This window comes from Cariama cristata, unplaced genomic scaffold (assembly GCF_000690535.1).
Source record: "Cariama cristata isolate BGI_N322 unplaced genomic scaffold, ASM69053v1 scaffold9471, whole genome shotgun sequence".
NCBI lineage: Eukaryota > Metazoa > Chordata > Aves > Cariamiformes > Cariamidae > Cariama > Cariama cristata.
Window position 1 is genome coordinate 1 of NW_009600997.1, and position 15,431 is coordinate 15,431.

The 15,431-nt window shown below is 41.0% G+C and overlaps 1 protein-coding gene across 1 annotated transcript; it reads left to right on the plus strand.

Annotated features, from left to right (window-relative positions):
• Positions 1-1,493: 1,493 nt before the first annotated feature.
• Positions 1,494-14,546, plus strand: DERL1 (derlin 1; the record flags this gene model as incomplete). Its single annotated transcript, XM_009710262.1, has 7 exons — positions 1,494-1,605; positions 5,123-5,187; positions 7,814-7,840; positions 9,890-9,985; positions 10,680-10,732; positions 11,905-12,015; positions 13,863-14,546. Coding segments are annotated over 7 exons (603 nt in total), but the record flags the coding sequence as incomplete, so codon positions are not given.
• Positions 14,547-15,431: the final 885 nt, after the last annotated feature.

Sequence of the window (15,431 nt, forward strand, 5' to 3'; positions counted from 1 at the left end):
GAGTGACCCAGATCACTTCCAGCGGGAAGCCGGGCCTACCTTCTTGCTTAATCTGTATGAGGCCTGCGAGCTGGGCCCCGGGTTTAGCTAGTGCGCTGTCTCTGCAGGCGTCGGGCTCCCCACCAAGGTGGCACAGGCTGCGGTGCCTGGCCCTGCCAGGGTCCCTGGGTGAGGCAAGGTGGGCTGCGGCCCTTGGCACGCCCTGTTGTTCGGCTTGTGTCTCATTCTAGTGTGGTTTTTCCCTACGCTTTTTTGGGGGAATTGTTCTGGCTGGCACCAGTTGCTGTGCTAAGGCACTCTGTTAATCATAAAACTTGTGGCTGTGACTTGAGGTGACTTGCGTAGCTCTGTTGTGCGGTTGTGTAGGCGTGACTTTGGGAACAGGGGTTACAGGCAGGTGCGCAATTGTCCTAAACTGCAGGTGGCTCTGGAGATATTAAGGCAGAGCTGGAGAAGTGCATCTTTTGTACCTTCCTAGCATCGCTTGCGTGGAATTTGAAAAAGCTTGTGTTTGGGATTGTCAGCTTCCGTGCCTAGGTATGGTTGACATAAACTAACAACTGAAGTCCTGAGTTTCAGATGTACAGTGTTTCTGGATGCGTTAGCAATATTAAAAGTGGTCACAAACCGGACGTAGTCTTTTTCCTTGCATTGAGAGGTTACAGGTTCAGTGGTTTGGTATGCAGGTGTGTAGGGGGAGACTGCCCATTGGATGAACTGAGAATGAAAGTGAAGGAAGAGAAAAGATCCCAACCTTATAATTTCTATTATATGTGCTCATTGTATGTTCACTCAAAAAGACTGAGTGCAAAAAAAAAAAAAAGATAGCTTTATCTGTAGTTTGTTTCATGTATTGTACTCAAACTTTAGTAGCTTAAATGACTGGTTTTTCTCTGGTTCTGTTATTTCTTCTGGAACTATGATGTTCAGGGTCCAAATACTCTATTTGGAAAAACTGCTGGTTAAAGAGCTAATTCATAAATGGCCAGACATTTTCTGTACTTGCTACATGCTGCCATGCAGTTGATTGTGTCCGATATTGATAGTTGGGAGACTCTCAAAAGCAGGTCCAAAATGCTCAGAGCAGTGCATGCTGTCTGGAACGGTATGCTAAAGGCCATTGTGTGAATTCCTTGGTCTCTGTACACCAGATAAGAATGGGTTCTATATGGATGCTTTTAAAACACGGTAGCATCCTTGCAGGCATATCCCTTTTGCACTGCAGTAAAGATTCAATAATGCAAAGATGTGATGGAAGCCATCTGGGAAGTTGTATGTGATTTCTGTTGTAAGCTTAATAGTTTTGCTTATCAGATTAAAAGAAAAAAAAAACCAACTGTAAAAGCTGCTGAAGCAGCAGTAATTCATACTCGGGCTATTTTTAATGTCCTCCTTAATCTTCCAAATAATTGATAATTAATGAAGACAAAAACCTATGCATATGAGTTCATTCTACAGTGTATAAATATTTCTTTCTTTTTTGATCTGGACAGATCTGGCGGCCGATAACTGCAACTTTCTTCTTCCCGGTGGGGCCTGGAACAGGATTTCTCTACTTGGTGAATTTGTATTTCTTGTATCAGTATTCATCACGATTAGAAACAGGTATGTTATCCATTCAGTTGTATGCACATGGTGAACTCTGCTCGGAGTTGATGGAAACTAAACATTGTCAGGTAGAGCTTCCATTGGGAATGTTTGTGGTGATGGGGATGTGGCCGATTCGGACAGAATCGTGGGATGGCTCATCTCTGTGCTCATTTATGTTGGTCAATGGGAAACTTCTGAAAACTGATTTTCTGTGACTGGCTCCTTCCCTTTGGCAGGGACCCTGTTCATTTGGGATCTGAACTCAGTACTTCTTTCAATAGGAGGCCCTGATGCTTTTAGTTGTTGGATTTCAGAAAAGAGGGATAGAGACTAAAAAATTATGTTACCTCTGTTTTATTGTGTCTGATGTCCTTTAACACAGAAGGATGATAAAGCATACATAATAGTGGGTACATCCATCTTGAGAAAATAACAATGTCAGTTTTTCCTTTTTTTAAAAGGCCGTGATGCTTACCTGTGTTATTTTATCAGTTATGTTGAATTGAGAGATACTTTGTACAAATGAAGTGTACCCCTCTGTCAAATAGAAATTTGAAAAAATTAAGGAACTAGTTGGATTTTCAGTTAGGGAGGAAAAATTAAGAGTGCAAGAAAGGAGATCAGATCATGGATCATTTCTGTCAAAGAAGAGGTGGTTGTAATGACATAACTTCAAAACTGCTTTCATTTTGCATTGCACAGTTCATTAAAGCTGGACAGAAATCGTTTCAATTGAAGTAAATAATTAAAGTATTTGCAAAGCCAAGCTCTTCTTGAAAGCCTTTGTGAACAAGAATGTTGGTATAGTTCTAATGGAGTCTTAGAACTGATGGTGTAAGTGGAAATGAATTACAAGGTGATGTTTGGGAAGTCCCACGACAGAGAAGAGAACCCTGGTAAAACTGTCATCCAGAGAGTATTGTGGAATTCCTTTAAAGTCATAAGAATTGTAGCAGGGAAAGGGAGGAGTGGTGCCAGATTGTATTTGATTGTTTTCTTAGTGAAATAAAGTAGTAGCTTAGTAGCTAGAAACGGTTCCTTCTTCTCTTTGAGCCTTTCTGCAGTAGATTATGAACACACGAGAGTACTGGCAGTTATGACATTCTACTGTGCAAAGCTGTGTAGTAAGAGTTCCTGATTAATACATGCAGATTGTAAGACATCACTGCTTGTACATATACTTACAGAATGCTATAGTTGTCTGTGGTGTGGCAGAAGTCTCATGGAAGGAAGTCAATTCTTTCAGCAGTAAATTTACATTTCTACTGTTCAACACAGCTGGATTTTGAAACTGGGCAGTGAGCTATGTTGTTGTTTGAATCAATGCATTTCTTCTATACTACAGTCATTTTTCTGGATGTAAATGAAGTTCTTGGTTAGGTTAGTCCTTCCTCTCTACAAAAAAGGCTTGAATCCTTCTAAAAGTGGGAGGTGTAGGAGTTGCTGATAATATGTTTACAAGTGGAAATCAGCATAGGTCTATGCCTCCTTTTGTCTGTGAAACCGAGGAAGCGAAACTTCTGTTTTCAGGGTTGTACATGGTTTTTGAGCATGCACTGGTGTTGCATGCTTCAAATTTAGCTGTCAAAAATGTACATATAGTTTTGTACTGTGCTTGGGCTTTCCTAACAAGCCTGACCTCTAGCTTCCTGAGGAAAAGGAGATTGATGTGGTTTTGCATTGTTTTCCTTGGAGAAGAACATAACAAATATCAGCAGAGAAAGCAGAATATGCAGAGTTCAAATGATAAGATTATGAGCCTGGAGCTCTTCCCTGATGACTGGATTATACCCGGGGCCTAGTGAAGGACTCGGTGTGCTAGAGCTCACCTTACCCCTGTGCTAAGCTTTTTGGCAGTCTGTAGCTCAGTTTTCTTAGATATTTGTTGGAAAGTCAATTTAGATAGTTTGTCTAATGTTCTTGTTAGTAATCTCCTAGATGATGAGAAGTGAAAAACTTTAAGGGAATAATATTTGCTTTAATTTCTTCCTATTCTGGAGGAATTCCTGTGCTGGAGTTTCTACAGGGTTAGTTAGCTTCCTCTTTTTATTTGTTTCTATTTGTTGTATGACAACAGTAAGGAGAAAACACCAGAAAGCTGTGCTGCCACTCAGCGAGACCTGGACAGGCTAGAAAGTTGGACGGGGAGGAACCTGATGAAATTCAACAAAGGCAAGTGTAGAGTCCTGCACCTAGGGAGGAATAACCCCATGCACCAGTACAGGCTGGGGGTTGACCTGCTGAAGAGAAGCCTGGTGGAGAAGCACCTGGGAGTCCTGGTGGACAACAAGTTGGCCATAAGCCAGCAATGTGCCCTCATGGCCAAGAAGGCCGATGGTATCTTGGGGTGCATTAGGAAGAGTGTGACCAGCAGGTCGAGGGAGGTTATCCTCCGCCTCTACTCTGCCCTGGTGAGGCCACATCTGGAGTACTGTGTCCAGTTCTGGGCTCCCCAGTTCAACAAAGACAAGGAACTACTGGAGAGAGTCCAGTGGAGGGCAACAAAGATGATGAGAGGACTGGAGCATCTCTCTTATGCGGAAAGGCTGAGGGAGCTGGGTCTGTTCAGCATGGAGAAGAGAAGACTGAGAGGGGATCTGATCATTACTTATAAATACATTGAGGGGGGGTGTCAAGAGGATGGGACCAGACTCTTTTCAGTGGTGCCCAGCGACGGGTTAAGGGGCAACGGGCACAAACTGAAACACAGGAAGTTCCTCACGTTGAGATGGAAAACTTCTTTTACTTTGAGAGTGGCAGGGCACTGGAACAGGCTGCCCAGAGGGGTTGCAATTTTCGTGTTTGCAAGGAGTTGCTGGGGGTTTTGTTTTTAACCCTTCTCTCTGCCAGGTCCCAAACTCAACTGCGCATCTAAAGATAATTTCATGTAGTATGACCTGCAAGGACTGTTACTTTATTTTTTTTGGTTTTGTTTCCGCTGACCTGAAAAAATTTGACGTGTTCGAAATGGGAAGTTAGGCAAGCACTTCAGCTTAGGTGAAGGAACAGAATGTGCTGCACATGTGTACCCTTCTTGTCATGTATGTTAATTTTTCTGGAGTGTAAAAACTATCATATCTCTTGAGTTTGACTAGATGATGCAAAGAGGATGCTATTTGCCTAAGTAAGGACTGGTTTTCACATGACTCTATCATTAAACTTGGTGTCTCTGCTTTTGCTGTGCAAGTGTATTTCCTTATTGTGTGCTTCTGACTGGCAGTTTCTTATAAAGATGGAGTCCAGCTCCATTTTGAAGTCTTATGAAGTTAAAACCACTTCTTTCCAGAGTTAGTGTATTCTTTTTAAAGTAGAGACACTGTGCCCTTAATGCAGTAGGCTGAATGTCTTATTTTTTGGTCTGTAGGTTGTTCTATTGTAAGTCTTTTTAAAATAAAAAAATAAAAATCATAAACCACGGACTGCATGCAAGGCAACTGTTATTAGCTAAGTTTATCTTAAACTACCAAAAGTAAATAAAAGAATTTATTAACAAGATTTCAGTACCTTTTCTGATAATTCTTTTTATTTACAGGGGCTTTTGATGGAAGGCCAGCAGATTACATGTTCATGCTCCTGTTTAACTGGATTTGCATTGTTGTATCCTTCTGCTCATCATCAAACTTTTAGAATATTTTAGTTCTGCTATTTCTGCCTGAAATATGTTCAAAGATCAGGTTTTAACAACTAACAGTTTTAAAATGTAGCGAATGTTCACAGGTGAGTTTTTATTCTTCCTGGAAAGGTAGTGAGTGGCTTGCAGAGAGAATACTAATAAATGTGTTAATACAAGAGTGTAATCTGGGGACTGGAGTTCTGCTTATATAAAGCTCATCTTGAGCTGCATGAGCTTCTGTGATGTTCATTGTTTCGCTTAGCCACTTCTGTGGATTGCCGCATGGGCTAGGAGTTAATTTAGTGTGTTTAAACTATGTGCAAACAGGTCTGATCTCTGCCATTCCCTGAGTTGGAAATTTGGGTACCTTGTGGAGAGATCCTTTACCTGCTGGTACAAGTCAGCTGAGTCTGTGAAAGCAGTGTTGTGATACTTGCACTGAACCAACTTCCTGAAGAACCTGTGCTGTTCTACCTGAATTTTCTTTTAGGTCTCAGATACAAAACTAGGAGGAGTTGTTGATAGACCAGGTGGTTGTGCTACCATTCAGAGGGATCTTTAGAGGCTGGAGAAATGTGTTGGTCAGGAGGCTCAGCAAAGGGAAATGCAGAGTCCTGCCCCTGGGGAGAAAGAGCCTTAGGCACCAGGACAGACTGGGGACTGACACTGTCCATAGCAGCTTTGCAGAAAAGGCCCTGGGGAACCTGCTGGACACCAAGCTGACCATGAGCCAGCGGTGTGTCTTTGTGGCAAAGGTGGCCACCAGCCTCCTGGGCTGCATTAGACAGAGCATTGCCAGGAGGTTGAGGGAGGTGATTACTCTTCTCTGCTCAGCCCTTGTGAGACATATGGGGGGCTTCATCCACCTCCAGGTTCCCAAGTACAAGAGAAACATAGACATACTGGAGTGAGTCCAGTGAAGGGTCACAAAGATGATTAAAGAGTTGGAGCATCTGTCACATGAGGAGAAGCTGAGAGAGCTGGGTTTGTGCAGCCTGGAGAACAGGATGCTCAGGGATGTCTTACCATAGAATCATAGAGTAGTCTGGGTTGGAAGGGACCTTAAAAGGTCATCTAGTCCAACCCCCCTGCAATAAGCAGCAACATCTTCAACTCGTTCAGGTGGCACAGAGCCCTTTCCAACCCGACCTTGAATGTTTCCAGGGGTGGGGCATCTACCACCACTCTGGCAACCTGTTCCGGTGTTTCACCACCCTCATTGTTAAAAATGTCTTCCTTGTATCCAGTCTGAATCTACCCTCTTTTATTTTAAAACCATTGCCCCTTGCTGTATGGCAACAGGCCCTGCTAAAAGTCAGGCCCCCTCTTTGTTATAAGCCCAACCCCAACTATCTCAGCCATTCCTCACATGAGAGGTGCTCCAGCCCTCTGATCATCTTCGTTGTCTCCTCTGGACTCGCTCCAGCAGGATCATGTCATTCCTGTGCTGAGGACTGCAGAGCTGGATGCAGTACTCCAGGTGGATAAATACCTGGTGGTGGGAGGGAGTAAAGGAAATGGAACCAGGCTTCTGTTGGTGGTGGGACAAGAGAGAACAGACACAAAATGAAGCACAGAAAATTCCATTTAGATGTAAGAAAGACCCTTTTTACTGTAAGGGCAGTTAAACACCTCCTTGTAGCAATTTGCAGTGGCACAGCATGTGGAAAAAAGGAGACACTGACATCAGTGTGAACCAGATACAGCCAGGAGAGCTAGTGCGTAGAAATGCTGTTGCCTTTATCAATAGATTAACTATCTCTAGTCGCCTTCCACTGTATGGAGGGAATTGATATTCCTGCTAGTTCTGTTGAGCCACAGCAGTAACTAGACAAACAATGTGTGTTTAGTTATGTTGTTCAGAAAACCATCAGCTTCATTGTGGTTCTAGGCTGTTGGCTGTGAGGTATTAGATGAATCTGATTGTGACTTGACTTTCAAACTAGTCATTTAAAATCTTCCAGTTGCTTGTGGTAAGGAGCAACCTGGATGCGTGATCTAGGAAAATGCTTGGTGCCATTTTAAACACATTGATGAACTGTTAAAAGCATTCTGATCATAGCAAAATTCTTCAGCAGTTGTTTCTACTCAGCAGTAACTACATCAAGTAGATCCTTTGGATTCCGAGGTAGGAGAGTAGTATTAAAAGCCTGCATTGATGCACTTCAAGACACTATTTATTTTAATGTCTCAGTGGCAATATATTTGTATTTTTTTTTAGGATCTGGATTTCTGTAGTTAGAAAACTAACATTTTAGTCTTTAAAAAAACTAATGAGAGAATCCAGCTCTTAAACTTCTAGTGTGCTTTTATGCAAGGACTGGTGGAGTTTATAGTTAGCCACTCTCATCACAGAGGGAAGGCCAGTGCATCCACCAGCCCTCAGGTTAATGACTTGAGGTGGTAGCTTGAAAGGTTACTGAAAAGCAATTATTGACACTAAGTGTCTAAGTCTGTAGATCATTGACATTTTTTCATTTTTCCAGTGGATAACTTAATACTAAACAGGAACATTAAAGGCCTTTGCATATGTGTTCACTGTGCGCAGCTTCTTTTTGTTGTTCCAGTCTATCAGGTTTTACTGCGTTTTCCTTAATGGTGCAATGACAGATAACTGGCTTGGCAATGGACATGCAGGTAAGTGTGGTGCAGTTTCTTAAATAATAATCTTACGGAACTTTCTGACTACTTAGTGACTTTATAGAGAGCATTGTCAACGTAACTGCAGAACATAGTTAAGCTAGGCTGGTTTAGTTTATATCAAAATGGACTGCTGTGTGTGCATTGTTAGTTTTTTAGTTTGGGTTAGCCTCAGCTAATGTCACAAACCTATATCCGACTCTGCCATTCCTAACCTAGTTAGGGAGTCAAGGAGTGAAAATTGGCTCTTTGTGCAGTCAGGAAGTGTTCAGCCTATTACTAAAATGGACACAAGATGTCCCCTATTCACTGCTTCTAATGAATGTTGATTTGCATTCTTACTTTTTTATCCAAAAATGATTCTTGGGTTCATTAGTCTTCTCAAATTTAGTGTGCCTTTCACTTGCCATCAGAAGATCTTTTTTGTGAAAAATGCAGTTTCTGATTCAGATCAGAACTGTGAAGTGCAAAATCCTCACAAGAATGATTAAAATAGTCATCTAAAGAACCAGTTTCAATGAGGTAGTTCTTATGTCCCCAAGTATTAAGGGAGCAAATGGGGGAGTGTTCTTGGACACAACGGAGTATCAGATAACTGCATGTCTTCAGCCTGCCTCTGCTGTTCTCTCCTCATCTTATTCTGTCCCTGTCACCCAAAGCCTGCACCAATGTCTCTAATATTCTGTACAATATTATATTAGCATTTATTAGATCACTTATCAGGCTCCACTGGTAGACAAAAATAGCATCATGCATCTGGAATCAGGACTGAGTTCTGTTAAAAGCTATCCATAACTTTGCACTTAAACTTTTTTTGGTGTGGGGAAGACACCACAAAATTCTTCAAAAGCATGCTGTAGTTGTCCATACGTTATATGAATTTTAGACTGATTTTGTGGGTTTGTTTCTTTTTAAAGAGACAGTTAAAATGTTTTTATATCTGCATACAAAATATTTCTTAAAAGAGAATCAGTTGTTTGATGTACAAATCTTTTTCTTAGAAATAAGGTTTTTTTGCTTATGTTGAGTACCTTGCTTGAAAGTGAGAAGATAGAGCAGGATAGCTCGGCCTCTATTCCTGTGTCAAATACTTTCAGAAATTAGATATTACTTTGTTTTTCCAGTGAAATAAAAATGGTTTTAATAAAGACCCTAAGGTGCTTGTGTGGTGAGTCAGACTGCTGGTGCACTGTAGGGCTTGGGGAAGGCTGGGCTGATGCTGCTGTGCCAGCTTTAACATGAAACCTGTTGAATAGCAGCACCCTCAAAGGAATGAGTTTTAACCTCTCTTCCAAACACACGAGTTCGTTCGTAGCATTAAACCAATTCTTGGAGATGTTGCTGATACAGTCTGTCTTCGGTTCACAAATCAGCAGATAGCTAAAATAGTGCTTTATATTTGTTTCACTAGAAATAGTCCAGTCAGCTAATATATGGGCGCAGGGAGGAGGTGTTTGAAGCAGTCTTATCTCCTGGCATGGAGCATGGGTTAACTCCGAGCTCTACCAAGGGGACTTTGCCAGGCCTGGCTGCCGTACTCTGAAATGGTAATTTACTGGTGCACCTTCCCTCTGTGGTGCTCTGAAGGGGACATAGCTAGCAATTCGATGGAGTAACACTTCGTCTGGCACATTAGCATAGCCCTAAATGAGCATGTTTGGGTTAGTGCCCTGGGTTGTGAATGGAAATGATTGTGGCACAAATATGTTGCTGACTCTGCTGTAGATGTGCCACCAAGCAGCTGGGAGCAGAGGAGTTCACCACAGCTGCTCTTTCACTTGATGCTAGTTGGATCCCTTTGCTTTGGTATGGTCTTGCAAAAGAGAATAACCAAGGAGGTTCTCCTCCTTAGCTTTCTCAACAGCTTTTGAACAGATCCATGACACATGATGGCAAAGATTCTGGGGCAATCTTTAAAGATTTTGCTGATGTATGATGCTTACAAGCCATTTTTGAAGCTTATAGCTCCTGCTGCCTGTTGAAGTTTCTCACGCTTCTGTGAAAGTGATGGTAACTTTTTGCCCCCTTCTTTTTTTAATGTTGCAGTTGCTGATGATTCCACTCATCATGTCAGTACTTTATGTGTGGGCCCAGCTGAACAGGGACATGATTGTATCGTTTTGGTTTGGAACAAGATTTAAGGTATGTCAGATAAGATATTGAACAGGTTTTTGCCCAGAAGATGCACATGAAGGAGGTGAGGGGCAAAATAGAAATATTTTCTCTTTTTAAACCTGTCCCATGCTTTCACATAGCTATATACTCCTTGAGGTGCATCAAAGACAAATTTCTTCATGATCTATATGGTGTCACTCAGTGTGGCTTGACTGAAAAGATGTCCTGACAACTGAAATTCATTGGTCTGAAAAGAGGAAAAAATTCCTGATAAACATTAACCTGGATAAAAGCTGAATGTAGTGACACTGTAGTGACAAAATGTTGATATTTTAAATTGTTCTTTCCTGTGCGACCTCCTCTGTTTCCGCTAGATCTTCTAGTGAAAACTCTTTTGATTGTTGTTTCCAGACATATTCAAAATCAGATATGTTAGGACTTTGTTTTAGATGTAAGCTTGCTGTGGAATATAGAGTGCAAAAGACACATCTACTTATAATGTTTAAATGAGTGTGATTTGTCTAAAAATGTTAGTGGTTGCTCAGTTTGGAATATCTACCATGTTAGGTAGAATCTGCTTAAGTTAATGCATCAGGATTTGTGTAATACCTGAAACACTGAGATATTATAATCATGGTTATTAGTGCAGTGGGAAGTTGAGCAGGTTTGTGGCCTTAACTTGTACTTAAAACTTCTCTGTCTCCATTGTGTTCTTTTTCAGGCCTGTTACCTTCCATGGGTTATTCTGGGATTCAACTACATCATTGGTGGATCGTGCGTATTTACTTATGTGGCCAATTTGAAGTTATAAAAACTTTTATGGCTATTGAACTTACTGCTGAATTTAGAAGCAATATTAAAATAAGAGACTTAAAGCTGTATAATCTGACTGATAATAGTCAGTGTCACATGGTGGTCATTTAAGATAAAAGCAAAGAGGAGATATGCCTGTGAGAACTACACAATGTAGGTGAGGAGAAAGTAGTAAGAATTTGGTTTATTTTCTAGTAAATCTATGCACTAGGCCTTTTCCTTACTAAGAGAGTACTGCACGGTAAAGAAAGATGTCATCCCATATGACCAGCCATCATTAGTGGTTTTAGAAACAAATTTGGCTTCACCCTGATAGTGCTGTTACTTCTTTCCCTCACAGTCTTGCACAATGTGATGTTTTTTTCAACTTGTGAAACATAGGAAAAAGGCAATAACAAGCCCACAGAGTGCCATATTAGTGCTTGCTGAATTTGTTGGTCTGTCTTGTATTTCTTTGACTAAACCTCATGATGCAGGAATCCCCTCTGTGCACAGTCTTTCTCATTGGTGCCCTGCGTTGGTTGGGGCCTCTTGGTGCCGCTGTAATACAATTAGTGACAATAACAAGTTATGTGGTTGATTTATAAAAGGAGGAGATAGTACAGCAAAACCAAATTCCTGTTTCTGGCTGTGTCTCCTACTGACTCATCCGTCACTTGAGAAAACTGCTTGCTGTTAGATACCTGCTGTTTCTATGCATGACAGAAGATACTCAAGGGCCTCCATTCAGCAGTGTTTTTGCAAAATTGGGAACAAAACAATTCAGTACAGCAGGAGACAGGTTGTCCAGTGAAAACAGCAGTAACTCCTCAAGCTCCGCACACTATTACTTTAGAGAGTAATAGCTGTACGGTCTAATTCCTTGATGTAAACAAGTATTTAATTGCATTTTCAGTGCAGACTGTAGAGAAGGCTTGGAAGGGAGGGTGGAACAGCCTGGTGATGTGTTGGCACTGAAGGTTGGCCTTTCTAATGAAGTGGCTGCAAAATGCTGAGGGAAGGGAAATTTTCTGTGGCTCATGGCCCTGGCAATGCCCGTGGCAGGTGGACAGAAGGAACTGGCAGAAGATGGTCACTTGTTTATTTTCAGAGAAGGCAGCATGTGAAAAGATTCTTTTTCTTTTGCTTTGCAGAGTCATCAATGAGCTGATAGGAAATCTGGTTGGACACCTGTATTTCTTCTTAATGTTTAAATATCCAATGGATTTGGGAGGAAGGAATTTCCTGTCCACACCTCAGTTCCTGTAAGCTGGCTTTATTCTTTAGCTCACTGTTTGTTTGGTCCGATTTTCTGTATTGTTCACCAGACATATATTTGCTGGGATTGTAAGGTGTAAAATACTTTGCTAAATCAACTTTCTTCACACTATTATAGTGACTGTGGTCCTGAGTCATTAAAAATGTTCAGTTTCTTGTCAACAGCCCATATGAGAATTCTTTGTTACTCCTATGGATGGCTTGTGTCCTTTACTCACTCTTAAGAGTGATAGTAAGTCATAGTTCTGCTAGTGAATTGAGCTGCAATAAAAAGAACTCCCTAACAAATATCAGATGGTATAAAAAAAAATTGTTTTCTCCTGTAAATGATCTTTTATCTGTATTTCCATGTACCATTACAGTACCTACCAGTTCAGCAATCTGTAACAATAATAGGAGTCAGTTGTAGACTTGTTCAGGACTATAATGTGTATTCTGCTTTGCAGTCTGTACCAGTTACCTTGACTGAGACTGCAGGTCTTGGTTTCTGAAGTGCTTTTTCTTGTGATCTGTTCATTGTTTTGGCATTGAAATACTATGATCAGAAGTCAAAGTTTGTAGTTTCAGTTGCCCTTGTCCTCACCCTTTTGGGTTGTAAATACTCCTTCTCTACCAAACTTTAGTTAGCAACTCAGTTAAACCCTTTTTATAGCGTAAACTATTAATTAGAAGATGCAAAGTTGAATTACAGTTATACTTCCTGTACAAGTTTAGTGAGTAGGGAAGCTTTATATTCTACTTTTATGTTTGCAAGCCCTTCTGGTAAACCTAATTTTCCATAAAGATTAGAAGACAGTATGTTTTTTTAAAATGTCTTTCAAGGTAATAAGAGCTCTGAAACTGCCATCAGTCTTGTTGGCTATGTGCAATTCTCTTGATTCCTCATATGTGTATTTAATTCTTCTCTATATTTGAGAAGCAAGAACAGAAGTACTGCAAACATTTGTGCAAAGGGGTAAATTCTGCCTTTGCAGTATTATGTTTTGTTAAAAAAAAATGCTGTGATGAATTGCAGATAGCTTTAATATAATAATGAAGAACTTTTTCTATACAGGTTCATTTCTCTTGTAGAAAGGAATCTGAGTTTTATGTCTGGGCCTCAGATTTTAGTGGTCAAATTCAGCAAGGGATTTGTAGAAGCTCGGTGTAACTATTGTAGAGCTGAAATGACTGCATCGATGGCATCCCTTGCAAAATGCAGAAGCTGTATTTTAGATCACTCTATTTAGATGGTAGCCTAAGTTGGATAATGAAGTCTTACAGCTCTGATTTGCTCTGGCCAGGTTGCTTGAGCTTTTATTTCAGACAAGCTAGCTGCTTGAGCCTATTTCCCTTAGTTTCTTTGGTCCTCAGTTTCTCAGGAATGTTTACTTGGAGAGCAGAGAGATGGTTAGATGCTGTGTTAACAGGAGCTTTGCAACTATTGAAGAGAGAGAGATGCTCAGAAGTGGTTTGGATTTTCTTTTTATTATTTCCCCTGAAAAAAAGGGAGAGAAGTTAGGGGAATTAAGTTTGTATCACAGCATTTATTCCCAACAATAAGACTCCCTTACATGTGTGTGTGGTTTTCTTCCCTCACCGCCCGCCCCCCCCCGCCCCGTGTTTGGATTATTGTCTCTAACCATATCCCAGAGATGGAAGTTCCCCAAAATTCCCATTTCTCAGTGTGCTGAGGGCTTAGATTTGGAAAGAATTCTGTGAAGTACTGTTGTGAAAAGCCAGTTTTATTGCAAAGTCTAGCCGCTAAAAGGCAGTGCATGGAAAAGTAGTCTGGCATTTACCCCAAGGTACAGCTGTTTCTCAAACTCTCTCCTTCTCTTCTGGCTTGTCCTAGGTACCGCTGGCTGCCAAATAGGAGAGGAGGAGTGTCGGGGTTTGGTGTCCCACCTGCTAGCATGAGAAGAGCTGCAGAAGATCAACAGGGTGGTGGAAGACACAACTGGGGCCAAGGTTTCCGGCTAGGTGACCAGTGAAAAACTTCTGCCCTTGGAAAACAGAAACTCTTCGGTTTTAATTGGATGTAGAACCGACCCTTCCTGGTGCAGAGCACGCTTAAGAACTAAGCTCTCTGTAGTACTGTTGGACTTAACTGATTAGAAAGAATGTTTCTGGTTCAAGAGAAAATTAAAATCTCCAGAAGGGAAAAATGTAGATCTTGCTCCAGGTTAGCCAGTAGTGTCCAGTTTGATTCTGCCATTAAAAAAAAGCCTTCTTCATACAGTATTGTCTGTCTGTTGCAATGGGCATCCATTATGCTGTCTTGTTCTGTGATATGATGGAACAAGCTAATGGTGTTCTGTCTTGCCTGGTACATTAAAACCTTTGTTGACTGTGGTTAGGTAAGAATCCAGTGTGAGGCAGATGGATCAGACTAACCCCAAAGTTTAGGAAGCTGGCTTTTTCCATAGCTGTGCTTAAGTTCCAGGGTCTTTGGAAACATTATTTAAGTGATATCTCTCTGCTGCATTCATAAAACAAAGTGCAAATATTTCATTTCCATTATTAAGCTGTGTTTTGAGGGGGGTGGTTTTTTTGCCATGCAGCATTTGTCCTACCTGCTACAGCATGGGCTGGGCAAGACAAAGGGTAAGAGGGCTTTTGTTTGAAATGGCAATAACAGATATTAACAGAATTGAAATCTCTGAGCTCTTCATGGTGTGTTACAAGGCTTGCTCTGTTTAAACTGAAGTTGTTTGGCTTGGCTTTTTTTCCCCTGAGATCTGTGAATTCTTGGCTTCAAGGCTTCTATTTTGATTGTAAGATTGGGTAGCACAAATACTACTTAAATTAGAAAATGTAACATATCATTGTGGTTAATGTAAAGGGTACTGACTGCAGCATTATGTTTGTTAGCTGAATCTTCAACTTTTTCTTAAAAGCTTTAAGACATTAAAGAATCAAAGCTGGAAATAAACGTTTCCAGGATCAAGATACAATAGAACAGTTTGCTTTACTACAGGACTCTTTCATTGTCAAATAAGAAATTACATACACTGTTTATTAGTATCTGTACTTTTTTGGTAAAACTTTTTGACATGGAAAAGGGAATGATTCTGTACAGTAGTTTTCCTCGTACTGCGTTCTGATGGGCAGAGCACAGGACTAAGATCCAGGAAGCTGTAATGCTGGCTTGTTACTGACTTACCGCATGGACTTGAGCAAACTTCTTACTTATCTCAGTTTTCCCAGCTGTAAGGAGGACTCATGCATGTCTCATAGCATTCTTAAAAGGTAGCTGTCCCTGACTCCCCTAGGTGGGAGCTGCTAGTGAGCAAGGTAAGGCTTAGGTTCACATAAATGACAACACTTAAGTTAGGAACGTGATTACTCTAAGCTTAGCCAAGACTTCTAAGTTGGAATACAATTGCTCACTTTTTGTTTTGTAGTTGGAGGAAGAAGAGCG